Genomic DNA, 27251 nt, shown 5'->3' on the forward strand with positions numbered 1-27251 from the left:
TGATCAATGAGTTCTGGATGTAAAAGAAAACTATTGCTGAAAGCAGACTGTTCAACAGCTCCAATCAGAAACGAAAAGCCTGAACCAAAGTAGCTTTACTTACAAATTCAGTATTAGCAGAGCTTTATTGCTTAAAAACTAGTGAGTTGTATTAATAAAAATAAAAAAAAAAAATAGGCTGGTAGGCTTAATGCTACAGCATTTGTGTATGCGGAACAAAAAACTGAACCTGTTAAGCTTTGGGGTAAAGTAGTAAAGCATGCACTTGATTTGTTAAGCACTTCTGAATTACCAGTAGTAACTTGAAGTATTCTACATGTGAACTCAGCAGCCTGGTATTCATTTTGCAACGCATACACGTATTAACAAGAGCTGCTAGCTTAGACTATCTTAAAAATTGATCCTCAATCTTGATGCAAAGGAAATAGGGCTGAGAAACTGTACCACTGCAGACCACCTTTTTCAAAATCAGCTTTAATCTTGTACAAAAAAAGCACTACATACTGGCTTCCATTGATAAGAACTTGCAGATATGATCAGTCTTAAGTTATGCTGAGTGAGCGTAAGAAGAACAACTTTACATATCTGGAAAGAAGACTTTAATAGTGTTGTTATATAGCGTATTGGCCAACTCGAGCGGGTCTTCTTCTCTTACCGCTGCCATTATTTCCAGGATTTGACTAAAAAAGAAAGATGGGTATTAGAGACGCTGAAACTCAGCACTGAACATACGTCAGACTGTCACATCTGTATGTACATCAGGAACTAAGATTCACCTGGAATAAAAACCTCCTTTGAGAGCACCAGGGTAAAATGCTCAAACCTGCAAACAGCTTCACTTCTAAGTCACTGACGTCCATTCTCTGAACACGGGTTGCTCCCTGGTACAGATTCATCTTTGGTCTTTTGACTCTTGTTCAGAGGTTATTAAACAGCCTTCTGTTTCAAAGAAAGTGTCACTTTGTGCATGTCTTTATCAGCGGTCTTGATTCCTCAGACTGAAATTCATTAACCTCCTTTCAAGGTTAAAGCTGCACTATAAACAAACGGGTTTATGGCAAAGCTTAAATTCCAGCTATAAACCTACCCGAGAGCACAGCTGCCAAAAGAGGTCATTGCAACCTCCCCTTCCTCTAGATTGTGAGGACTACACGCAGGTAGTAGCAGTCGATGTTAAATGAGAACTATAAAAGGCCTGTGGCCTTGATACAACCTGGGAAAAGGTGGCAAAATAAATTGAATGAGTAGTAGTAACACTCCGTAAGACAAAAACAAGCCACAACCTTGTCTCTGTACTTTTTTTCTTGATTTCCTAACACTTGTGTGTACAGAAAAATAGTGTACGTTCTGTACAATTCCTAACAGGTTTTTTATTTTTTTCCCTAGCAGTAGGAAAGCAAGCAAGCTGCTTTGTAATATAGATGAAGGACCTCAAGTTCAATGGTGTTTGGGTTCTGGATGTTTGCCACAACTTACACAATAGTTAAACTTCTTTTTGAAGGAGGCAGAGTAGAAAAAGTTGCTCCCAACTATTCCTTTCATACTGGTATTTTCCTCGGTGAAGAATTAGCCCATTTCATGCCCACTCACGTGCTTTGCAGCCAAACAGCTTCTTGGTTTAAGGAGATATTGAAGAGAAGATGGGGTAAAATCGGGCCTACACAGAAATATCTGCCAAATATCAAAGAATTTCAGCCCTGAAGAGTTTTGGTGGGGCTTTCAGGTACCGACCCTCACAAGGATGCAGTAGGGTGTATTACTATAGCATCCTACAAGTTTCTGTGACATTGTGTGTATGAAAACTGCGGGAGAGAAAAAAAAGCCTCTGGTGGCTAGAATTTCAATAAAAATAGCTTCCAAGGGGGGTAGTGCAGTTATTTATATATATATAATATATATATATATATATAAAATCACCAGCAAAATTGAAAGCTGTCCCCCCCGCCCCCATTCACCACCAAAAAAAGACAAGTGGAAAAACCCTCCTGCCAACGGAGCTATATTAAACAGCATCTATACCCTAAATATTAAATATAGTTTGTGGCCTCACGCTACCTTTCCACTCACAACAGATCATGCTGCTCGAGAAGTCACAAAATACTGCGCTTCCTAAGGTTTAAGAGGTTCTCAGGTTACTAATCTACATCCAGTAAAGGTTATAATTAATTTTAAAAGGACAGTTGGTTTGAAATAAGGTTAAGCTAAACAAGATTTTGTTTTTCGGTTGCTCTATTCGCTGCTCCACAGTCATGGACTGACCTCAGAAAGCCTCAGTACTGAAATAGCCCTGTGCTAGTGTTGGGTTCAAAATAAAATTAATTTCAAAGAGTATTACAGAGCAAATAACTGCACAGAAATATATCTGAACACTGGTAGAGTCATTGTGTAAGCTTTAGCATGATCAATTTTTTCTCTGAAGTTTCTTCAGGTCTCTCAAAAATGCGGCACTGCCCTCAGCTGTCACATAACCTCTTGCTTAGACACTGCCAAATTCCTAGGTTCTTCCGTAGCATCGTGAGAACTATTTCAAAATCCAGTTCCAAACAGGTCATTTACACAACTTTTCGGAGAAATACATAGAGGCTTCCCAGCAAAGTAAAGATCTTTTGATCACACAAACAGGCTTTGCAGCTGTATAAGTACAGCCATGAACTTTACTTGCTGCACTGAAGTCATTCAGGCGCTACGCCACAAGAAACCTTCCTGAACTCCTTTTCCAGGAGCTGATAATGAGAAGATGACAGAGAAGCCTGCTGTGACACCAACCAGATTGTGCTAACAGTCATAAAACTTCAGGCATTTCATCTGCCAAAGCTATTTAACGGAGATAACTAAACATTTTCACTAAAACAAGGGCACGTTTCCTTGCTTTTCCCACCTCTGGGAGGATGCATTACAAAGAGGTGGCAGGAAACGAAGCTTCTGTACATCTAAATTCTATGTCCTGTACCCCTAGGAGTTTCTTTCTCTGATCTGTGTGTCGACCCATTACTCATAATTACTCATTAATTACTCAGTTAAGCAATACCTTACATAAGTTTCAATAAATTTATACTCATTTCTATTTGCTACACTTCCAGTGAGCTGTTGCTTTTTCCCCCCCCCGTGAGATTTGAAGTACTTTTCGTACTACTACAGCAGCACACTTACATTATATGGCAGGGTTCGTTTCTGTCCTTCAAGCAGTGCCCTATTTCCCATTTCTTTTTGGTAGGAAATGTCGTTTTTACGTATTTTGATCCAGCATGGGTATTTTTCACTCCACACCAAGGCGCATCTAGTTTCATTTGAAAGACAGAGTTAGGAGCATGCAATCACTTGAGAATACCATGAGATGGTTTAATCAACTGTGTCCACAGACAAAAGCTCTAGCAAATTCTTTCTAGCAATGACTTCCAGTTCAAAACGGAATTTAAGAGATTTGGGCAATTTAACATCTTAACAATCTTCGTATTTTAATACCATTATCTTAGAAGTTTGCTTTTTGAAGTATCAGCAACAATAATATATAGCACTAACTTCCACTGGCGTGACAAAGATGGTGACATACACTGCATCTGTTCCACTGAAAGTTCCTGTTTTTTAACTGGTTTATATTTTACGTGCAAATAAATGCAAGGTTTTAGGCAGTTTGCTTTTTTTTTTCCCCTTCTCTCAGATTGAGAAATTCAAATAAATACTGCTTTTTTAATGGACAGTTACTCATATGTAAAATGTATGTGCAAAAAAAATCCCACCCCTGCTCAGTAAATTAAAATCACTGCTCATTAGCCCAAGAGGGGAACTGAAGCCTTCTCCCAGCTCGTTCCATTTATAGAGCTGCTGTTTCCGTTGCCATTACTGCTGCTACTGGTCAGATCTCTTAGCCATCGCCCTGCATACGGTCCATTTCCACCACTGCAGCAGGATTTTGGTATCTCAATACAACTGGGAATGTGGGCTTGTTCATTTGTCCTTTTCATCTTCCCCCGTCATGTCAGAAGCTGGCAAGGCAGCTTTTTACCTCTAGCAGAAGGCTGAGAAGGAGCCTGTGAACTGTCTTCCAAAGCAGAGCAACTGGCAGCCCTTTTTCTACTCCTGACTCCTCAATTCCTGATCCTGCCTTATCATTGCTGTGCACACACATCTTATTGCCTAAGAGCACTTAAGTCACCAACTGCTGAGCAAGATATAAAATCTTACCGGTCTCTATCATTAATCGTTCACTAGGAATCGATTTCAGGGTTTCCAAGTTGGCTTCTGTTTTCAAGGAACTAGAAGATCAGAGTTTGGTTACAAACAAAAAAAAAAAGTTGTTTAATTACTTTGCTTGTTGTTCTGTAGCAAAAGCAGCCTCCTAAATAATTAATAAAATTTGTTTTACTTTTAAAAGTGCTCCTGCAACTTCAAACCTTGCAGAGAACAGCAGATTGGGAGCTACACAGTGAAGCTGGCTCGACCTGGTATGTAAGCAGAACCCCCACCCGCGCTGCCTCCCTTGCCCAGCCCTCACCAAGCCATGCAACTTGAAGTCAGGCTGGCTGACTTTTGACCAGATGACTGCTGAGGTTCAGCCTGTGAGACCAGTCCGTAAGGCTGATCAGGTTGCATTTGCTTTACTCCTGGATTTAACACAGCAACTTCAAACTACGCTATTTTATTTTAAGGGTGCCTCACAGAAAGCCTGCTTCCACGTTCAGTCCTTATTTATTTACGAACAAGGATTGATTGGAGGGTAGCAGAAAGGACCCAAGGCTCGATTAACTTCCTGAGCTGTGAGTTAGGAACTTTTCGTAGCTAAGAGATTAACGAGTGCAATTCTAAATCTGTCAGCCGATTAAGGGCCTACTGAGCTTTGAAAACTTGACCTCATCGTTTAAAAGAAAGTAATGAGTTCACTGCAGCTGACACTTTAAAATAGCTTTATTTCCTGTAAATAACTCACCAGCCATTTATTCCAATGTAAAGATCCAAATCTATTATAGCTGCTGCTTCTTCCTTTGTGCCATCAAAAGAATGAACCTAGAAGGCATAAATATATGTGTGTGCATGTAATAGAAATACACAGACTTCACCTAAATCTCCAGTCATTTACAAGTACACACTGGTATGTGTCTGTGTCACGAATACCTGTGCACTCAGGAATTCAGACAGAGATGGGACGTGGTGCATCTGATTCTGAATTTAGGCAAAGCTCACGCTGCAATAAAACTGCTCACCACGTTATTAGTGACAAATGTACACAGAAAAGGCCCACTCAGTGATCCTGCTTTTGGCCCAGGAACTTCCCGTAGCGGACAGCTGGAAGGTGGGGCACCATACAGGGAACAATCCCCAACCCCGTCTGTGCTGAACTTTTATGTTCTTGCCTCTGCATTCCCTCCAGGACTCTGTCAGGGAGAACAAGGGCCAGCTTCATGTTCTTCACAGACCTCAGTCTGCAGCAAGCAGGTAGTCTGTGCCATACGGTCATCCAGAAACTAGAGAGGCAAGTGACAGGCCACAAGGCGCAAACCAGAACATATCTGGAAACTGTGAGGGGAATGACCCATGGCAGAGGGTGCCTGTTCCTCACTTCTCTACTCGGTACCAGCTTTGTATAAGAGAGGAAGGAAGGCGAGGCTGTGCAGTATGATGTAAGAGCATAGCGTGACAAGCACTGAGCTGGGGAAGGTTTTTGTGGTGACAACGGGGAAACTTGGGGACTGTGATATTCGGGTAAGATGTGTGGCCTGATGTTAGTGGCACAGAATAACCCAAGCTTGGATTACTTTTGGAAAGGCCCTGCCATAATGGGGTTGCTGGACTTTCTTAATCATCTCATCCAAAGTTTTTTCCTGCTATGCTTTTGAATTAAAGCACATGATTTGAATATCTAAAGACAGAAAGCAATGAAAACTCACATCTGGATGTAATTTGAAAATGTCTGATGTCAGAAGCAAATGTCTGAGGTTATGGCTTCCACTGGGGACATACATCCAAATTATCTGTGGTCTGAAGGCACTGCAGTTATGGACACTGCAGAATTGGCAAGAGGCCAACGTCAATTATAAAGTGCTTAAACTGTCCTTCTGACAGGCCAAGAAAAACTGTTCATGTCAGCTGCAGAGCTTTTTCTCAGCCTATCCTCTTACCTTGCAGCACCCTCCCTAAAAACAACAACTGTTGAATAAGCAATGAAAACAAAAATACCGAAGTAATTTAGAAATACCAAAAAAATGGGACTGGATTGCTGATATTGATTTGTAATAGCTGAAAGCGTGTAACTGGAGGCATACCCATGCTCCATGACAAACAAGAAGTCCCGTGACTGCACTCACACACATCCTCCACACACAAAACACATGCAGGTAAAAATGAAACCCACTCTGACGTCCAAACTTACCACCCCTCCAACAAATCTCTCTCTGTTTCTTCTCATTATGTCTATGAAAAGGAATAAATAAAAAAAATGTAAGAGAGCTCTGCAACAGACAAAGGTGAAAGATTCAGGTTTCTAGACTTTTCATATTCAGCATTTATTAGTGCTTGAAACTCTCAAACAAAACCCACCTAAAAATTCAGCGTGCGAGTTTCTACAGTGAAGAAACATGGGCAGTCCTGTCTGCTCTGACAGGTCAAATTGTTTTTCAAAATATCTGTAAAATAAAAATCACTTTTAAACAGAAACTCAGTCTAAGGCTAAATATAGCAGAACAGGTTTTTTCCAGTGCTTGTACGTTTTTGCCCTCCAGAGGTGAAGACTGAATTAATAGATTTGCCATGCAAAAGCTATCACTCGTACAGTTTAAGAGCTCAAGTTTAAAAGAAACTCTTCCTCATTGTATATTCATTCATACAGTAGTGACCTGCTCCTGAAGGTGGGTAAGAAGTGGTCAGGAGCATCAACGCTGGAAGAAGGCATAAATATATCTGCAAAGGGTGCAAACCTCATGTAGAGTGGGTCTTGGTGGAGCTTGGTTTTATTTAGATATTTGTAATGAAACAGGAACTGACTGTTCTCTCCACGAGGTTTTGAAATTTCAGGAATGGAAGAGAGCGTACCGCATGGAGACCGCTATTTCAAGAAGCGTTCATAAAAGCTGGAAGGGTGAGGGAGGGAGCATTGTGAAAACTTCTGTAGCCTCAAATGGCCAAAAACCATGCAGCCGAGCTGGCTGGCCTAAGAAGTAACAGTTTGGAGTTTTTGGTTGCTCTTGCATGAAGGGCAGTCTTGCTTTTCTTGAGGTGGAATGAGTACCAGTATCAGGCATCTTACTGCTGCCCTGTTCTGCTCGTTGCCTTCACTCCTTCCAATTCTCCTCCCTGTTGTGTGCCTGCATCCCTTCCTTTTCACTCATTTTTATCCTTCTCCTACCTTCCACTTCTAGTTTTCCCTTTGAAGGAGCAGTGACAGCGAGGCAGCCAGCCTATGGAGAGACATAAAAACGTGGGCAGAGGGGAGGTAAATAGGCAGCCAGTTTCTAAAGGGAACTAGTTAGCTCTGACCTGATCCTGTCACGTGCCATTTCAGCTAGTTCTGACCCCCGAGCATTAATTATCCTTCACCATTTCTTTTTGTCTGTCACACTACACCCAAACATGCAAATTGAAAGCGCTCAGGAAACAGATTAGAGGAATTTAGACGTGGCAGAGGGCCACCAGTGCAGACCTGACTCAGTAGCCATATGTAACATGAGAAATGATGTTACTTGGGCAGGACAGAAGGACAACATTGTCTGTCCAGCAGTCGGGGTCTGTGTGCACATGTGGGGCTGCTTTAGGTGAAAAGCAGCCTAGGGGCATTCCCACCATTAGGCAAGCTGGTGTCTACATACCACTGTGTATGACTCACATGGAACAGGAGAAAATGGCAGCACACCATTAGTTTTACACCTTTATAACACGCAAATAAGAAGTAGACACAAATAAAAAAAAAGACAGCACCACCTGTCATTTTGATTTGTGCAATTCTCACTTTTCTGTGTACTGCAGGTTGCTATTTCTGTGATAAAAGTTAACTTCCTTGGGCATCAGTGTGGATCTCTGAGATAAAACAGGGGGAAGAGAAATGGACTTAACATTAAAAACTGACAGGAAAATTCAGGAGAAGGAGTTACCCCTACTAAGAATTTTTCTCTTTAGTCTTAGATACTGTGCTTAGTTTAGATTGACTAAATATAAATTTAATTGCAACTCATGATTACTCTTGCAGTTAAATAGCTACAATTGGTCGATTTTCATTCTTTAGAAGACTCATTTCATATGAAAATGAGGTTTGGAGACTGAGCTGCAAATAACCCCCATGAGTAACCCACGGGCCAACTGCAGTCTAATTTTGTACCTCCGAGACCAGTACCCCTCTCACAGTTAAGTGCCCCTACAAACAGGAAGGTGATGTCAGCTTCTTCTGTATCTAGCTGCAGGGGAGGTTGATTGGGAAGTTCCCAGAGAAGAAAAAGAAAAAGGAAAGAAAAAAAACATAGGGAAGAAACTATGAAAAAAACTATGGAAAACTGTAAAGAAATCGGAGATACAGTGATTAGAATGCAACAATACAGATCAGCAGGCACCCAAACTTCACTGGGTCCAGTACTTAAGGAGCAGCCACCTTCTTTCGGATGAGACTCAGTGCTAGCTCTGTTTCTTCTCAACAAGGAAGTTTGAGAACATTCCTGCATGTTTGTTTGCAGATATAGTTTTGACCACAAAGATTAAACTCTGCGGTACTTCCAGGTTTGGAACCAAGGCACTAACAGAGCTGCAGCTGCTGCTTTCCCTGCCCCTGAGCCCCGTAAACCCATCTCAACAGCACAGAAGATAAATTTCTATACACTCATCAGTCCGTTTATAATGTGATCTTCTGCATAACACGGAGGCACCACCTTCACCTACCATTCAAATCACCACTTACTGCTGGACAAGTTAAGAAAATGGTGAAAGCTTCAGACAAAGAGTTCCCAGTGGTGCTTCAGCAAAGGAATTTAATCTTTATTAGCTTTTCAACCCCAGAAATGGGATGAAACAATCATTTCCATCTTTACAGGCGGAAATTATTCAGAAGGAAACACAGGATAGCTAATAAAAAAATCATGATTAAATGCTAAATAAACTGGAGGTCACACTCAGATACTACCCACAGGGAAATTGTCACACCCCCTCTTCCACAGGGTAACTCCTGACAGCCATCCTAGCAGCTGCTCCACCACCTGAGCTGCAGCCAGGCTGACAGCTGGTGTGCTGCCCACCAGCAGCTGTGCTGCGTTTCACACTTCACCTTCCTCTTCTGTTCATTTATCAAGCACACACGGAGCATTAATTTGAAGAACTTGCTCTCCAGCCTGTTAAAGGTCATGACCGTACCCAACCCAATACTGACTGAACAAAACCAAAAACAAACCAACCTCAAACACCCCAACCACACTTCACAAACACATAAAGGTGAACAGCATGGAAAGCCGCCTGTTTAGGAGATAAGGAGTTTGCAAACACAATGTTTGCAGCCGTCTGTCCTTGAGGCTTTCAGCAGTTCTTTGCTCCCTTGCATTTCTTGCTTTGGGCTTCTTCATCACTCACCTCCTTCTACCTGCAACTTCCAGCAAGGGCTTTCAAAAGAGCTCTTTGGAGCTAGATTTATGTGTTTCATTTGATTCACTCAAACAGCTTGGGTAAAGACTTTCCATCATTATCAACCTTAATTAGTAAGGATTCACCTACCACTTCAGGAGTGATTTCCGTTCCACCCTGTCACCTCTTGCCTTGCAGCCCAATTTCAATCCATCCAATTAGACTATTTTCGCTACAGGTTGTCAGCTACAGTTCATTAGGTAAGGACAATCACATTTTTTTTCCTTAAATTTTCTTTCAAGAGCATCAAGGATCTTAAAATAGGATATTCCTCCAGTGTCTTAGCTCGCCATAGAAAATAAGCAGGTGTTTATTTATTTATTTTATTTATTTTTTATGAATAGCACTTCTTCACAGTATACACCAGTGAAGTTGCTGTACGGGATGAATGTACAGGTAGAATGCTACCAAGAAAAAAAAAAATCTGTCCAATTCAGTGAATATTTTACTGTATGACTGTAGTATTACAAAGAACTGACTAACTACCCACTGAGAACATGTGGCAATTAGAAAAACCACACCTAACCACTGCCCCCCAGTGACTACATCTGCTCATTGCAGTGATATGCAAGATAATTCATAAATTCAAATGAGGTGAGGGATGAATCACTCACTTCTTCCTACACTTATCTCTGTCCACAGTTCTCTCTGTAGACAGAGGTTTTCACTAAGAAAATGTGAACTGATTTTAGGTGTTTCTTCCACCCAGTATCTCTGCTGCACAGATTACCTCAATATACAGCTCTCTCCAGGTCCTCAGGTTCTTTTTTTCATCAGCTCTCACCCATCTCAGCAAGCACTGCCCTTAGTAAAGGCTTCCTTTTCTCCACTGCTCACTTATCCTTTTTGACTGCTCTGTTCCCTCCCCCACACCTTCCACTCCAACAACCTAATTCTTCTTTCACGCACCACAATTATATTATTCTTCCTATGAGCCTTCAAGGGTTCCTCAGTATTAGCAAGAACGAGTATCTGCCATACCCAGAAACCAACAAAATCTGATGGATTTTACACAAAAGGACGTGTAAGTCAATACCAGGCAGACAGCAAAATGCAGAGCGCAGCACTTCTTCAATGCAGGCATCCTCCTTTAAAGTCACATTTTTGTTAAAAAAAAAAAAAAAAAGCAAATTGCAGAACTATACAAAATGCTACTCAGGAGAATAAAAGACAGAAAACATTTCTGTAAATTGCTACAAAGTCAACTTAGAGTCATGCAAAGTTTCTTACTTGAGTTGGGTGTCCTTTGGGCAAAATTCTAATCTATCAAAATCTACAATTGGAAAGAACAAAACCCCCAGTTAGTTAGGGTGACAGGACTTTTTCATTTACTGAAGGAAAAAATAATATCAAAACACTAAGGTAACACTTACCTAGGCCACATTCTCCGACTGCTATTACCTTTGTCTTATTTTTTTCAATCAGATTTTTTAATTCAGATAAATACTGGTCTGGGCTACCCTGCTCGAATTCTCCGCAGCGTGTGGGATGGCAGCCAGCTGTACTGTAAAACATATCTAAAGCAAGACAACATTAGAAGGTTTTAAGTAAAATAAGAAAAAAAAATGAGTTTATGTAAAGTATAGCCAGTATCTGAACTTTTTTTTTTTTTCCTTATTGCTCTCAACTTTAGAAGGAAACTCCTTCTGAATGTATTTATGACTTTATTACACTGACACTCTGTGCTTTAATGATGCCAGACAGCGTCTCTATTCAGGGCTGGAGGCTTCTCTTTACTGCCCATCGTTTTGATGCAGTACTGAGGTGAACTATTCTGGTGCAGCAGCCCTGAACAAATCACAGAACTGTTGAGGTTCAAAGGCACCTACCTCTTGAGATCACCTAGAAATCAGGTTACCCTCAGCTGTAACTGTAGGCGGTATGTGATTTCCCTTCACACCTCCAAGTTAGCTATTAATGAATTTTGCAAGCAACGCCTAGCCTGATTTATCCAAAAATCCAATCCAGATTATCTCAGTGCCAACACTAAAAGATGTGCCAACACTAAAACTGCCTTTACAAAGAATGTACGAGCACAGGAGGAAAATATATACATACATATATACACACACGTATATAAAGGCTCTGAGCTAGTATGAAAGTTGGTCCTGATTTGATGGAGGTGGGGAGGTGGATTCAGTTGGAACAGGTTTCCCCCTCAGGTTCATTCCGACCTAAATTACTTTATGATTTTTTTCTGTAAACAGTACTTTAATGTGTGTTTTGCAGTTCAAATACGTCTTTAAGTAATCAGTGGAATGATATTTGCCTAAGGAAGAAAGGGAAGGACATAGTCCTTTCAGTGGAAAAAAAGGGAAAACCATGAGAACAGTAAAGAGGAAGGCAGCTCTGCTGTTCAGCTGGTCATGATAGACTGGTAAATTACACTAAAAAGAAAAATCACAAAGCAACTTACATTCCACATCATACAAGCATTTCAGATTATTTCTGGAAGAGAGCCTTGGCAAAAACTTTCTGCTTCCAGAAACACGTGTAGTTTGCTTTTTCTAAACATCAAATTATCTATAAATAGAAAATAAGAGCAATGGCCAATTGCTTCCATCACCCAGGGATATAAATAGCACCATAAAGCCACGCACAATGCATTTATTCCACTCTGAAACATGATTTTTTTAAATTTTAATCCAAGATTCTGTAAACTCCAGGGGCTGTTCCTTTTAAACTGTTAATTCTGTGAAGATTGTATTTTTGACTGACAACATAAGTTCAAAGCAAACATACCATTGGTCTGTGCCAGCTGCAATGCATCTTTACTATCTTGTAGACTCCCACCTGTGATCAAAAACTTGAAAGAAAAGTACTGTCAGTACATTCTGCTTTGAACACCAAACACAATGCGTAAGAAAACACTCAGAACTAAGAATCTAGAGAGAAAACAAGAGAAGGCAATTACTAATATATATATGACAAAGTTTCATAATTCAGTAACACATCTCAATGGTCCTCAGGAGCTAGGAAATAGTCTAGGTAGCAGAAATTGTTTTTTTTAAAAATCAAGTACCTTTTATACTAATTATTTCACACCATTAAATGAGTAAAATACTTCTATTTGCAGCAATGCTAAGTTCTAAGACAATGACTCAAGAAATTTTGAGTCACTGTAGCACATACAAATACAGCAGAAGGGACGATGATTCTGTATTCGCTGCAGTGTGGTACCTTCCCCATCAGCAGTGCTTTCTTTTTGCATCTCGGTTCGTTTCCCACTCTTTCAGACAAGAGCCTTTCAGCAAACCATCAAGATGGCTGCTCCTCTTCTAGAGGAGGGTTTATTTCTTTATTTCTAATGATCCAGCCTATCAGTACAGCAGAACAGCCCATAACAGCGTGTGATACATTTTACTTTAATTCATATTTTTGCCTTTATAACATATTGAATTTAGAGATGCTCATATAGGCAGGCTAGAGTATTATAACTAAAGCAGTGTGGTCCACTGCTGAGAACACTGATCTCAAGGTAACAGTTACAAACTTGCCAATATTTACTAGCAGACATTCAGGTGTATCAACCATAACATTTCACAGGTACTTCCAGCTTTTCTGCCACTTTTACATATCAAAATACCTGAAGGTTCACCATCACAGTTTTTTGTTTGGACCTGCAGCAGTAACTGTACAGTAAGAGTCACACAGGATAAAAAAGAGACAAGAGTTGTTGCTCATAATATAACTAATGTGAAAACTTCTGGAAAAAAAAAAAAAAAATTATAATAGGTCAGAGGAGAACATCATTCTGTGTAAACTGTATAATGGAAACTCTACAGATCACATATTATAGTACTGAACTATATCCTGAGCACCTAATGATCTGTGCAACCTAAATACAATGCTACCTGCACAGAATATTTTTGCATTATGGCACTAAAGAAAGTGCATTTTCCATTGCAAGTTCCAGAAACATTTGTTTTCATACTGGAGCACTATGAAAACAAAATATTTAAAAGCAGTTTAAAATACTGAAGAAGTTTTCTAATTATAAGAAATTACCTTTTTAACACCAACTTTGACTGCTCTCTCTACCACATCCAAAAGGTCATCTGCAAAATTTTACAGAAATATCACTAACTGAACTTAAGGTTTTGTGGCATAATTTAACAACTTTTGAACTAAAAATTTCTTTCATGCAATCAAAATTCCTATCACGAACAATCTTTGAATGACACTTTAAAAAAGAATAGCAGAATGCAATAACTGAAGACCTGATCTAAGTCCAAAAATCAGTGGATATTCTTCACGTATTTTAGGAGGCTCTTGAATATATATATCTGCATATAATTATATACATATAATCTATAATATGAATATATATGAAGAATGCAAAAGAAAAAAGCATCACTTCTAATAACTATGACTCAGCAATGCAATACTTTGATAGTTTATTGTTCCTAATTCTCAGATCAGCTTCTTTCACATTATCTGAATGTGAATACATTAGCATTGCATTCTGCTCTCAAAGTAGTCACCTATATGACAACTTAATAGTAGCAACTCAGTAGGGAAAAAAATAAATGTATTTTGCTTAGAACATCTAATTTAACCTTCCAGTACCTAAAGGGGACCTACAAAAAAAAAAATGGAAAGAGACTCTTTATCTGGGATAAATCAGCGATAGGACAAATGGTAATGGCTTAAACTAAGAGTGGGTAGATTTAGATCAGATATAAAGGCAGAAATTCAGTACTCTGAGGGTGGTGAGGCCCTGGCACAGGCTGCCCAGAGAAGCTGTGGATGCCCCATCCCTGGAGGTGCTCAAGGTCAGGCTGGATGGGGCTTTGGGCAGCCTGGGCTGCTGGGAGGTGTCCCTGCCCAGGGCAGGGGGGTAGAACCTGACAGGCTTTAAGGTCCTTTCCAATCCAATATCTTATTTTTGGAGAAAAAAAAAAAATCTAGTCTTACTTTCTGACAAACAAAAGGTTTCCCTTTTAAAAAGAGTAACTTTACCTTGATGTTTTTGTGTTCCCCTGTAGATACCTCTGAACATAGGGTCTGTAAGGTTAATAGCGATATCTGTAAAAACAAACAAACAAAAACCAAACATAGTTATTAGCATCATTCCACATTTCATTCTGAGAACTCCAGATGTATTTTAGAGGCGTACATTAGAGCTGCCCTCACCACCACAGGCAGATTCCTGGGCACTGCTTACTGCCACCACCTGGGCTTTCCCCACCAAGCTGCCAATTCACCTCAGCAGTAGGAGGAAAGGCAAAACGCAGCAACTGGCACACAGCCTTTAACTCGGTGTTCCTGTAAATGCTTTTATCCAATCTAATTCGATAAAATTAAAGATTATTGTCCTGCGAAAGGCAGGGCGAGGGCTTGCCGGAACCCCCTGAATTTAGTGGGTGGGGGAGACCTCAATGGGCGCACAACAACCCCTCAGAGAAAGCCCCAAAGAGGGCATAACTGTCCCCAAACCCATTTTTATCGGCTCTAACCTCTCCTCAAGGGCAGCCTGCCTGCACCTCGGCCCTGGGAGCGGGGGGACAGGGCTCACAGAGGGCGACAAACCCCGGCGAAGCGCCGGCCATGTCACCACAGCGGCCAGCGCTCAGCCCCTCGCGGGGAGCGGGTCCCTCAGCCCCGACCCTGGGTAGAGCACGGAGGGACCCGGGGCTCGGCGGACACAACGAAAAGGGGGACGGGGACACGGATAGGGACCCCCTTAAGCCACCCATCCCCTCACCGATGAGCTTGGCTCGGTTCATGGCGGCGGGCGGAGCTCGGCGCCTGCGCCCGGCCGCCACGTTGCCGTGAGGCGGAGCGCATGAAGGTGAAGGGGAGGGCAGCGCGAAATGGCGGCGTACCTCACGCACCAGCAGAAGGTGCTGCGCCTCTACAAGAAGTCTCTGCGGCACCTGGAGTCCTGGTGCATTCACCGGTGAGGAGGGGAGGCGGCGAGGTGTAAGGAGCGGGGCAGGGCTGAGCCCCCGCCGCCGGCTTTCCCCACCGAGACGGGACCCCCATGGGGTTGGGGGGGGGGTATCCTCGTCTTTTTCCTATAAATATGGCTGAAAGGGTGAGGAAAATGCCAAAATGTCTCTTCAGCCTCTTGTCAGTGCCTGCAAAGGCGCTGGATCTACGGACATGAGGCCCTCAGGAGCCCTGTTTTTGTGTAGGGTTAATAGACGATGTTGTCATTTTCTCTGTGATGTTTGTTTTATATATTTTTTTTTTTATCCCCTACGCACCGCGTGTGCCTGCAGGGACAAGTACCGCTACCTTGCCTGCCTCCTGAGAGAGCGGTTCGATAAGAACAAGGATGTGAAGGACATGGTGAAGGCTACCGAGCTGCTGAAGGCCGGCCAGGAGGAGTTCTGGGCACACCAGCACCCCCAGCCCTACATCTTCCCCGATTCCCCTGGCGGCACCTCCTACGAGAGATACGAGTGCTACAAGGTCAGGGGGCTGTGGGGTGGCTGTCAGCACGCTTACCTCGCTCTGCTGGCCCTGAAAAGAAGGGGAAGGTGTTAAGTAGGCTTTAATATGGCTGCAGTTTGGTTCAGCTTGGTGCTGGGAGTCGTATTGCTTGCCTGGGAGTCGTGTTTGTGTGATCACTTGAAATGGAGCTGGCTGCTCTGTCAGAGGACAGCCAGCTTGTATTTGCTGGGATTTAAGGAACTGGAGGCTGCTCGGTGATGGGTCAGACAGACAGAGTGACAGGGTTGGTGGCAGTGACAGAGGACAGGGAGGAAGCAGCACCACCCTTTGTGGTGACGTCTGGTCACAGCCCTGGTCTCTGGTTCTGTCAGAGCTTGGTGTCAGCCTGGCTGCTGGGGAGCTTCTCTTCACTTGGCCTTCTTTCTTCCAGCATTTTGAGGAATGATACAAATTACCGTTTCCTTCAAGCCACTGCAGTGCCAAATAAGTGTTTGAGGGCCATTTTATGGTGAGCTGTATGCTTAAAAATAGCAGCGCTGTTCTTAATGTAAGGCACTCTGCAGTTTGGCTCCTCCCCTTGATGTATTAGTGAAAAAACAGGCTTCACAACAAACCACAGCATTTTCACTATTTTGGCGTTTTCCCTTTTAATGCACCACGAGACGTCAGCACTGATCTAGAGATCTACCCTTTTACTCCCAAATCTTGAAGGTGGTGCTGATGCAGAAGACTAGATCTGATCAGCTCCTTACAGATAAGAAGCCATGTGAAAGAAAGAACCTGGCACAGATTTAGAGGCAGAAAAAAAGAACACGAGTGGGAATGGAAGAAGAGAACTAAAGCTTATGCCAGGGTCATGAGCCTCAGTAGTACTAGAGAGAATGGTGAAAACAAAACAGAAAAAAGGTCAGTTGAGCAATGATCAGTTTTCATACAGAAATATAAATGGATTTACTTTTCTTTCCTTTGCCCTGTTTTAAATGCTAAGCCTGTGCTTTAAGCAAGTGGCTATCAAGGGTTTGGCTTTTTGGTTTATCAGGGACTGTCCATTGTAGATGTGTTTTTTTTTGTTGTTGTTTGTTTGTTTGTTTTTTAAATGGTGCTTGGTACGTATATATCTGTATTTAATAGCTGGTCTGTTCTTTCTGTAAAGCCAAAATTTTATTCAGCAATGAGAATCACAGCAGGGAACTGCAAATGTCACTGGATGAATAATGATACCGAAACAACTTAATTTTAACATAGATTTTCCTTATTTTTTTTGTCGGTGTTCTTATCTTTAAAATATTAACATCCAGTGATGTACAACAAAATAGTTCCATTGAAAGAGGCCTTCAGGGATCACCTAGCCCCACTGCCTGACCTCTTCAGGGCTAGCCAGAAGTCAAAGCACACTAATGAGGGCATTATCCAGATGCCTCTTGAACACTGGCAGGCTTGGGGCATCAACCACCTCTCTAGGCAGTTCCAGTGTCTGACCACCCTCACGGTACAGAAATTGTTCCTGATGTCCAGCCCGAAGCTCCCCTGGCTCAGCTTTGTGCCATTCCCACGTGTCCTGCCATCACCAGCACCTCCCTCCCCACCTCCTCAGGGAGCAGCGAGGTCACCTCTCGGCCTGTTTTTCTCCAAACCAAGCAAACCAATGTGCTGCTGCAGAATTCTGAATTCAGTTTTTATTAGGATATCCATCCAGAGCTGGGCCAGTCCTCTGGAGGTTGAACCATAATCAAGATCTAAAGGCCGCTAATTTTTGGAATAGCTGTAGACGAGCAGAAGTGAGCTGTCAAACGAAATGAATTAATAGTTGCAGAGAAGGATCTTTAACCTGCTGCCTTTGGGGATAGGAGGGGAGGAAAATCCATCTTTTCCCCTAGATGGAATTATTTCAGGAGCTTTAGAGTAAAGGGAGGTGACCTGGGGTCTGTCTTGGAGATGCTAGGATTTAAGCGAGTCGCTATCACTTCACCTCTGACTAAGGAGAATCCACGAAACAGATGAAAAGCTCTGCCCTCTGCCGTGTGGTGACTCATGACTGAAACTAGATAGCTCTTACATGCTGGTTGTATGTCGTACTTTGTTTCATGGGTTATTTATCCATTTTAATAACGGGTTTAATGAGCGTGTTCAGTTCTTTCGTGTGTTAGTATTGTACATACAGATCTTACATGTTTTTATATACATATATAGTAAAGCTATTGCTTTGTTGCTGTTTTTTAACAGATTCCTGAATGGTGCTTGGATTACTGGCATCCTTCTGAGAAGGCAATGTATCCTGACTACTTTGCCAAGAGAGAGCAGTGGAAGAAGCTGAAGCAGGAAAGCTGGGAGAAAGAGGTCAGTGCTTGTTCGATGCCAGGGGAAGCCGCTTTAGCAAGCACTTTGTGTGGCATTTAGCTGTGCTCTTGGAAAATATTTTAAGTGAGAATGTTGAATGCCTGCTGTGGTCTTAGGCTCTGCTTTGTTAGAACACTTCTCAGTGTGAAATGCTGGCTTGACCTGAAATGTGCACAGATCTGAGCTACAGCTTCCTGAAGGCCATGAAGGGAATTTGGATGGCTGAATTCGATGGGTGCTGAAGCTGCAGCCACCCTTTCAGTTAGTGCAGGGCTGTTGGAGCTCTTTTAGTAAATTCTGAAGTGGGATGGGAAGAGATGAATGAGCAGAGAGTTCCTCTTCTGCTGTTGTGAAGCTCTGAACGTGTTGTGGATGAACCTTTAAAAATTATTTACTATGGACTTCATCATTTGGGAATCCAGGCTAACTTCTGGTCAACTTAAATTGAGCTTCAGTTGGAAAAAGTTGATTATCCCAAAATAAATTTTTAGATTTGGTTGTAGAGAACTAGTTGGATTACGTGTAATGTGTCACTTCTATCAGAGTTAACACAGTGGCAGCCAGCAGTTACACAGCTTCAAGAAATGGTTATTGATGACATCTAATGGGCTGATGGGGGCATGAAAAAATAGAAGTCTCCTCCTGACTCATATGGGAGTGTTTTAGGACCTGTAATTTAACTGCTTATTTTCAAAGAAGTGAGAGAATGCACTTTATTTAGCAATGGCAGACACGAATTATAAGGAAATGATGACCTTTTAAGTAACAAAATCTTTTGTAAACCACTTTTCCCTCTTAGAAAGTCCTTCTTAATTAGGTATTATGAGCCTGCAGTGATTACTGAGTTTGTAAATGAGTAATGGGGACAACTGAAGGCACTACTGCTAGTTCTCTCCTGAAATGGGGTCAGTTTCTTGGGCACCAAAGCATTTATTTTTTTGTGTCTTGTGTTCTAGGTCAAGCAGTTAGAAGAAGAAACTCCACGTGATGGTCCAAAGACTGAAGCCTTGCCTCCTGCTCGTAAGGAGGGGCATCTGCCACCGCTGTGGTGGCAGTTTGTGACAAGGCCCCGTGAAATGCCCATGTGAAAGCCTTGCTGCAAGTGAGAATTGAAGCGATCCTTCCTCTGGAGGCAGTAGGTATGCCAGTGAACATATGCTACTGCCATGCGAAATAAAGCCAAGTGAAGTGAAACTGAAAATGTTTTTGTGACTTTCTGGTCTCCTACTACAGCAGGCACACACTTCCAGTTGGCGTGGTGTAGAACAGGTGACTGCTAACATCTACACTGTGCACCTGGAGTATATGGTATATACTTGACCAGCCAGTGAAGGGATTTTTGTGGGATACTAACACCAGAGTGAGTTTTAGAAAGCTGAACGCTTACTGCAGCTTTCACAGCAAGAGTTGGAAAACCTGACTGCTGGGACTGAAAAAGTATCCGCATAAAACCCGTGTTCCCAGAGAAAAAAATATAAGCTTAATTTCATCTGTTTTAAGGACTAAACATCTCCAGCTTGGAGATAAAACAACAAAAAAAAGGATTTTAATTTGGCTTTTACATTGTCATCTTCAGTACGTCTACATGCTTGAGTTTGTTTAAAAGGACAAAGAAATTGTCTTCATATATTCCACCGCTAAAAGTTTGTCTTAGGAGGCAGCTGGAGCTGTTCCTTGCCCTCTGGTGGAGCTGGTTCTTCTCCCCCCTCAGGTGTCGGGGGTGTTTGTACACAGGAAGCATCACAGGGCTCTGGTACAGGGCTTGCTCTCCCAGCATTGCACTTACCTCAGTTACAAATGCTTTACAAAGGGCTAAAACCACATGGAGGCAAAGCTGACGGGGCAGTATAGAATCACAGGGCAAAACCCCTCAGCCTGCTCTGCCTCTCCCCCAGCCCTCAGCTCTGAGCTGCAGGTGGCTGTCGGCAGCTTTGGTGCCCGTGTGCTCACAGGAACACCACAGAACAAGCATTTTGTGCATTTTGTGCGTGTAGATGTGGGGGATTCACGCTCACTGTGAATGGCAGGGCTGTGCTTTGCAATGATTCAGCCTGGCCGATGAGTGCATGGGGTAACAGCCATAAAAAGATGGGGGATGAAGCTCTAATCCTCACAACAGGACGGGGTTCCAGCCAAAGCACCTTGAGTTTTCCTTTAATGTCTTCATGACAAATGGAAACCTGAGGACTAAAATGAATCTGTCACAGTGGCAAGGAAATAAATCAGGCTGCTGCCTGGTAGCTGCATGTGGGAACGCTGCCCTCCCTCACTACAGTTGCTCCCGAGAAGGCTGAACAACAGCAACAAAGAAGTCTTCAATCACTGGGAGCTGTGTGGGAGCTGGCACTTGGGCTGCGCTTGATAAATTCTGGCTGAAAGCATGTGTGGAATTGACAGCAGCAACTTTCTTCTGGCAGTGTCATGGTTTGGGGTAGAATAATTTTCTTTGTCGAGGCCCCTAAACTGCTGTGCTTGGGATTTGGGATGAAAATAGTGGTGCCAGCACACCGCTGCTTCAGTTGTTGCAGGGCAGCACTCCCCCAGAGCCAAGGACTCCCCAGCTCCTCGTGCTGCCCTGCAAGGGGCTGGGGGTGCCCCAGGAGCTGGAGGGGACACGGCCAGGACAGCTGGCCCCAAATGCCCCAAGGGACATCCCACACCACGGGGATGCTCAGCGATGGCAGCTGGGGGAAAGAAGGAGGCAGGGGGGCGCTGGGAGTGGTGGCGTTTGTCTTCCCAAGGCACCGCCACGTGGGGAGCCCCGCTGTCCTGGGGGTGGGACAGGAGAAGGGTTTCCTTGCTTTGCTTTGCCTGGTGACTGTCTCTGTCTCATCCCATGAGTTCAGGCAGTTTTACCTCTCTCGTTTTTAGAGGTCTGATGGAGGAAACCTTGACATCCAAAGCTCTAGGAGCCGCAAGTCTTCAAGAAGCGAAATGCAGAAGTTTTCCAGCAGTTCTTTATTTATAACGTAGGCTTAAGCAATCATTACAATGTAGAAGGGAGACACACTTACAGCAATTATTTATACCAGTTTAGAACAAAAAACTGCACAGGGAGAGGTCAACTCTCAGTACAAACTAGCAACTAAACCACAATAATTTACCATTAGAAACATTTTATTTTTTAGCTGTGACACTGCTTTTACAATATGCAAAAACACAAACAATAGAACTATCCAAAGTGTTTTGTCACATTCTTTCTACATTGAATTTGGCAACATTTTATATTAAATTTTACTGATTATACTAACGTTTAAGAACTAAACAAGTGAAAAGCTGTACTCCGGTACAGTTACATCCATTTATTTCAAAGGTTTAAATAACACTTTTAACTATTGAGATTATCTCCTAGCAGTTTTTGTTTATGCAAAAACCATCTCAAAGCCTCATTTGCACAATGCATCAGCTACTGAATCAAGATTGGTGGGCTACACCACAGGCACTACTGTTTAGTATATTCTGTAATAAGGAGCTTGTTTTTCAAAGAAAGGAAGGTTTAATAGTTTCTAAGAATCATGCCTTTTTTCTTTTTTTTTTCTTTTTTTTTTTCTTTTTGCTTTTAAGCCATAACAAAAGAAAAAAAAAGGTCAGCAACCACAGCAGTGTAAAATGTTATATCGAACACAGCGACTACACAGTTACTAGAAGGTTCACATCCAATGCAGTTATGTATCAAAGCATAAGAGGTTATGTGGGTAAGTCCGAAGCCAACAGAAATCTGCAGAGCATTTGGTGGAAACCTGCCCCTTTTCTGTGTTACTTGGTGCTTTTTTCACCATCCCAGAGGCACGGGTCTGGTATCCACCCACGAGTGGGTCAGCTGCGGGTGGGCAGACGGATCAGAGCACCGGTGGCGCCCCGGGGTCTGCACATTTCTATCAGCTTTAGGAAGCGGGTATTGCAGCAGTAACTTACTGTTACTTGAAGGAAAAAATCCAACTCTTAATAATTCTATCAACAGCGTTCCAAAAAACATGACTTAAAGTACAAAAAAAGAGGCGGGAGTGGTCGGACTCCCCATGTTACCAAATAAAAAACTGTATAATCTCCCCACCCCCCACCCGCTGCCCCATTGCTTTCGGTAGTTAAGAAAAAAGCCAATCAACTGCCATTTAAAAGAAGTTAAGAAAAACAAGCCCCTGTATTGGAAAGAAACATTCGCAGTTTATTAGATCACAAGCTGGTTACACCTGTCAAATTGGTAAGTGTTTTCTCAAAATATTTGGGCTTTCCAAGGTGCCCAGCCTGCTGGGCACGGTCAGAAAAAGGCATTTTGATAATAGCTAAGAACTCCCTGCTTGCATTTTAAAAATGTTTTCACATTGATAACTGCCTTAAGCCTGTCGTCCTTGTTTGTATTCCGTGAAAGGATGAGTGGAACAGAAAGTGGAGGTGGAAGAACCAAGCCTACACAGTTAAGGCTGCATGCATGTGACTGAGAGTTGCTGCTGTGCAGTCAAAAAGAAATGTGGAAAAAACCCAGTCTTTAAAACACCCTACAGAAACAAAACACTGCAATCCAATATGGCTTATTCTGATGCATTTACCATGAAGCTACTAGTAATTACTCCTACTAGGCTACTCTTGTGCAACAGCATCTGCTATTTTGATGGCATCTCCCTCCCCCCACTACCCCCAAATACTCTACCAACTGCAGGTTTCTTCCTTGCATTATATATTGCTTTTATTGTCAATTTTCATTCCTGCTTTTCAAACTTTCTTTTTTTTTTAACACTTAAATGAGGATCTATTCCTTACTGCTTGACTTAAACTTTAAATTAAGTCCCATTGTTGTTTTTTTTTCAACCTCACTATTACAAGGCGCTCTACAAAAGCTTGCAAAAAAGCCAAATTTTCATTAAATCCCTTTGCTGAAGTTAACTACTCGACTTTATTTTTTTTTTTCGCCTATGATTTAAAACTTTACAAAGAGTTATAAAAAAGGTAAATGGGATTTGGCACCTTCAGAAAAAATTAAAAGTGTAACTTAGATCAAAAAAAAAAATGCAGAACCAAAATCATTGATATTTACAAATTAAAACACCAGTGAAGATTATGTCTTACTACGCTCTTTCACCTTGTTTGCTCTTTTAGAGTACTTCCAGACTGTCTGTTTACCGAGCATCTTAAAAAAACCTCATTGATCACAGATTGGAATGGATAGAGACAAATTGGTTTCCTCACAGTTCCTTCTCGGCGGCTAGTACTCCGGCAGCTCTCTCGCCCCTAGGAGATACGAGGTGCTGAGCGGTCGTTCGTGGTCGTCTTCTTCAGCTTGACGCCGCGCCGAATGGCGTTGAGCATATCTTCCCCTTGTGGCACATCCCCGGGGCTCAGGTCCCCGGGATCGAGCTCCAGCTGGCCGCCGGGCGCCAGGGTGCTGACACCATCCCGCTCGCTCTCTTCCCCCTCGCCCTCCGGCACCGCTTGCCTCTGCTCGTCGGCAGCGCTCAGTTTCAGGCTCGACGGCGGAGGGTTGACGGAGGCCTGTCCGCTCCACGAGGACGAGGGCATGCTGCCCACGCCTTGCCCTCCATCTCCGGCCGCTGGAGACTCCAGGTTTTGCTCGGGGCATTCTTCGGTCCCGGCGAGGGCGCCGGGCAGCCCCCCGGGGATATCGGGGACCGTGGGTGTTTTGACGGGAATCACCGGCGTCTTGATGGGAATCGGACCTGCCCCGATGGTGCCGCGTCTGACCGAAGGCTTGGTGGAGGGCGTCCGTCGGATGGTGGCGACGCCGGGGGTGACTATGACCGGTCCCAGCGTGGTTGGCAGACCTGCAGTGGAAGCGGGACGCTTGGTCTGAAACATTCTGCGATACGACTGACTAATGTCGCTGTTTCTTGGGATGGTGGAGGATTTGTCAAACTCTTGCTGCTCTGCCTCCTGGTCACCACTCACAGAGAAATAATCATAATCTGAAACTGATGCCAAACGACACAGTTAGGAACAAACTGGAGAAGGCGGCCGAGTCACGTCGTTAAGGCTAAAAGCACATCTAACCAGAAGGGCCTGGAGGCCAGTAGCAATTAGGAGAGGTTTCACCTCGAGGCGGAATGAAGTCTGAAGCGTGGTGACCAAGATTGTCGTGCTGTGTGGCTGAGGCCAGGCACTCCAGCAGACCAACCCTACACGTGCTCAGGTCTCTCAGGAAAGGGAATGAGCAGGGTACACATTCGGTGCCTTCTCTAAGAAGAACTGATTAAGTAATGAAGACTCGGTGTTTGTTGCCAACACTAAGATACTAAAACTGGCATCCTACACGCCATATGTTACCACTTGTAGCTACAAATACTTCAAACAGCCAGTGACTAAAAAGTGTACTTTATATTAGGCAGCGTGGGGCTCAGGGGACGGTGTACCAGTGATTTCAGCAGCAAATTTGATTATTTTGCCAACAAAGTAAATCCCAACCGTCAGCTCTGAAAACTCAGCCTAAGCTTCAATAATTGCATCAGGCTCCTTCCTTTCCAAGTAAATGCTGAGCCAAGCTAGGCCTTCTGCAAGCCCTGCTGCCTCTTGTGGCTGCGCAGCACAGCTGAGCTCATCTGAGCAAACAGCGTCCTTGCTGCACTGTCAGCACCAAACTCAGCCCCTCTCAGCTTCCTGCGGGGTCTGAAATGGCACAAAACCCAATACCTTGGTGCAACTTCCCAGGTATCCCCAAGTTAAGGTCTCCAACGCATTCTTTTTCCAGCTACAACAACTTCTGTTTGTGTAGGAAATCGAAGGTCACAAAAGGAAACAGAACAGAATCAGAGCACAGATGGAACGAGAAAGCAAAGCTCACGAGAGTGCAATTTTGCTAAGACAATAGCTTGGAAAGGATATTACTACCAGAAGAAGTGTTTGATGCAATACTAGCATCATTTTACTTAACTTATTAAATTTAAATCCAGCACCTTCTTTAAAACTGCATCTTGGTAGCATACTTAAGCTAAAACTCATTCTAGTAATGAACAAGAAAAGGTGAGTGCACACAGTGCAGAAATCCAGGCTTCTGTTGAATTTAATCCAGGCTGGAAAACACGTCATGACAGCACTCACAGAATGGCTGAGGTTGGAAGGCATCTCTGATGATCAAGCCCAACCTCCCCTCTCAGGCAGGGTTCCCTGACAAATATTATCCAGGAGTGCATCCAAACGTGTCTGTAAGTACCTCTGGGGAAGGAGACTCCTCAAACTCTCTGGGCAACCTGCTCCAGTGCTGTCACCCTCACAGTAAAGAAGTTCTTTCTCCTGTTCAGACAGAACCTCCTGTGCTGCCGTGTGTGCCTGCTGCCTCTAACCCTACTGCTGGGCACCAGTGAGAAGAACCTGGCCCCATACTTTTGACACCCTTCACAACTTATACATATTGATCAGATTGCCCCTGAGCTTTCTCTTCTTCAGGCTGACCAGTGCCAGCTCCCTCGTCCTCTCCCCACATGAGGAATGTTCACCCCTTTCCTGACTGCAAAGCCAGTGATGGCTGCTGGAATACAGCTCCCTGGTACTGGGGTGTGAGTGTACGATGGCCTGGCTGAGAGGACTCAGAGAGAGAACAGCTCTTGGGTAGCACATCGGGTCAGTACTGGGTACCTTGAGATGGGATCGTGTCCTCTGAACAGCACGGAGTTGTCGTCTGGGTGCTGTAGCCACTGGAGCACTGCAAGGAATCACGGCTGCTCCTCTGGGTGTCAAGCTGCAGACCTCTTGTCAGAGCGAGCGCCAGCTCCTCGCAGGACTCCATCTCCTCACCCTGCTGGTTACGCACAGAAAGGAGACATGTTATTTGCTCGGTCTTCACCAGCTCTTGGCTGTCCCTTCTCCCAAGCAGAGCTTATCACCAGTATAATAGATCCAACAGGACAGCGTCCAACCATTTATTGGGCTTAGAAACAGGTGCTCCTTGGGATGCCACTGCTCTACAAACACAAATGCTCTACAAACAGATGTCTTACTCTCTCAGTGTCTTACTCTCTCACGCCCACACAACTGCCACTGACCACATCACCACCGCACCAGCCCAGCTTGCTGGACAAACACGTGCCAAGACAAAGCCCGTCAAAGAACGCTGGCAGGAGCCAGCACACCCCTCATTTCCCCTGAAAAAAAGAAAAATAACGTCTGAAATTAGAGCTTCACCCTGGTGGCAGTCGACACTGTCATGCTCCGAGGTCTCTGGGCCTCCTCGGGTGGCGCGGGCGGCCCGCTCTGCGCCCCTCCGTTCAGCTCCGGCTCGCGCTTCTCCTTGCGGCGCTGCAGGGTGTTCACCACCGGCTGGTCGTACGGGCCTGGCTTGGCCCAGTCCTAAGGAAACACACCCGTTAGGGACAGCTTTCTTTAGAGACTGCACCTTAATCACAAGTCTAACTGTGCAAAAGGGCGATTTGAACGCGATAGATTACGTATCAAACTTGACGTGCCTGAGTAAGGCCATAAATTAATGAAGTCTGAGGGTATTAAAAATCTTCACTTATAAAACCCATCTCCTTCATTAAAGGGAATTGAAACTTCCTACTCTACCTATGAATTATGGAAGAATTCTATTCTTCACAGAATATTCTTCTATGAAGATATGTAACATTTTAACGTTATAGTTTCCTCTAAATAAGACTGCACGGTGTTGAAGCCTATATTTTCAGAAATTCAAATGCAAAAGCCACTGGCACACAGCATAAGCATATGGTATAAAATATACACAGATGTCCAATCAGCAATGCTAGCTGTACACAATTTCTAATATTATGTGTTCTTCCACATGATTATAGTTCTGAAAAATTAGGCTTAAACAGATTCTTTACCTTTTCTACACATCAGACGTTACTCTGGGTAATCTCTCGGTTCACTTTCTAGCTGAATTTCCTAATAACGATCTGTACTGAGGAATGGCTCTGAGTTACTGGTGCTGTATTTGAAATAGGGATCCCTCAGGCCACGAGGAC

At 43.4% G+C, this 27251-nt stretch overlaps 3 protein-coding genes across 19 annotated transcripts in view; 1 reads left to right on the forward strand and 2 right to left on the reverse strand.

Annotated features, from left to right (window-relative positions):
• Positions 1-67: 67 nt before the first annotated feature.
• TATDN1 (TatD DNase domain containing 1) lies at positions 68-15354 on the reverse strand. 9 transcript variants are annotated; one of them, XM_084282151.1, is made up of 12 exons: positions 15293-15354; positions 14548-14613; positions 13594-13643; positions 12328-12391; positions 10959-11102; positions 10816-10858; positions 6532-6617; positions 6365-6405; positions 4925-5001; positions 4183-4253; positions 3151-3277; positions 68-680 (listed from the first exon to the last, which is right to left on the reverse strand). In XM_084282151.1, exons 1-12 carry the CDS (start codon positions 15312-15314, stop codon positions 578-580), a joined length of 894 nt encoding a protein of 297 aa, XP_084138277.1. In that variant the 5' UTR covers positions 15315-15354; the 3' UTR covers positions 68-577. The 9 variants fall into 9 exon arrangements, with proteins under 9 accessions (XP_084138277.1, XP_084138281.1, XP_084138280.1 ...); XM_084282155.1 differs by having other exon boundaries at positions 68-939; XM_084282154.1 differs by having other exon boundaries at positions 68-1036.
• NDUFB9 (NADH:ubiquinone oxidoreductase subunit B9) lies at positions 15334-19525 on the forward strand. Its single transcript, XM_084282161.1, has 4 exons — positions 15334-15487; positions 15813-16005; positions 18211-18324; positions 19281-19525. Exons 1-4 carry the CDS (start codon positions 15402-15404, stop codon positions 19410-19412), a joined length of 525 nt encoding a protein of 174 aa, XP_084138287.1. The 5' UTR covers positions 15334-15401; the 3' UTR covers positions 19413-19525.
• A 1748-nt stretch (positions 19526-21273) lies between these two features.
• MTSS1 (MTSS I-BAR domain containing 1) overlaps positions 21274-27251 on the reverse strand; it is a 119244-nt gene continuing 113266 nt past the window's right edge. For 6 of the 9 annotated variants that reach the window (XM_084281736.1, XM_084281732.1, XM_084281738.1 and 3 more), the window contains 3 exons: positions 26452-26616; positions 25906-26068; positions 21274-24248 (listed from right to left, as the gene is read on the reverse strand). In XM_084281736.1, the coding sequence (XP_084137862.1) occupies positions 23551-24248; positions 25906-26068; positions 26452-26616 (1026 nt within the window). In that variant the 3' untranslated portion in view covers positions 21274-23550. The remainder of the gene's footprint in view (positions 24249-25905; positions 26069-26451; positions 26617-27251) is intronic. The other 3 variants (XM_084281734.1, XM_084281731.1, XM_084281733.1) reach the window with 3 other exon arrangements.

Source organism: Netta rufina, assembly GCF_964035555.1.
Source record: "Netta rufina genome assembly, chromosome: 2".
NCBI classification, from domain to species: Eukaryota; Metazoa; Chordata; class Aves; order Anseriformes; family Anatidae; genus Netta; species Netta rufina.

Bases quoted from the DNA above. Each gene is read 5' to 3' on its own strand.
- NDUFB9 (XM_084282161.1), top strand. From the start codon at position 15,402: ATGGCGGCGTACCTCACGCACCAGCAGAAGGTGCTGCGCCTCTACAAG. The intron at 15,488-15,812 runs GTGAGGAGGGGA...GTGTGCCTGCAG, and splicing joins GAGTCCTGGTGCATTCACCG to GGACAAGTACCGCTACCTTG. The intron at 16,006-18,210 runs GTCAGGGGGCTG...GTTTTTTAACAG, and splicing joins AGAGATACGAGTGCTACAAG to ATTCCTGAATGGTGCTTGGA.
- TATDN1 (XM_084282151.1), bottom strand. From the start codon at position 15,314: ATGAACCGAGCCAAGCTCATCG. The intron at 4,254-4,924 runs GTGAGTTATTTA...CTGATCTTCTAG, and splicing joins TACATTGGAATAAATGGCTG to TTCCTTGAAAACAGAAGCCA. The intron at 681-3,150 runs GTAAGTGTGCTG...TTTCTTTTTTAG, and splicing joins AACGAACCCTGCCATATAAT to TCAAATCCTGGAAATAATGG.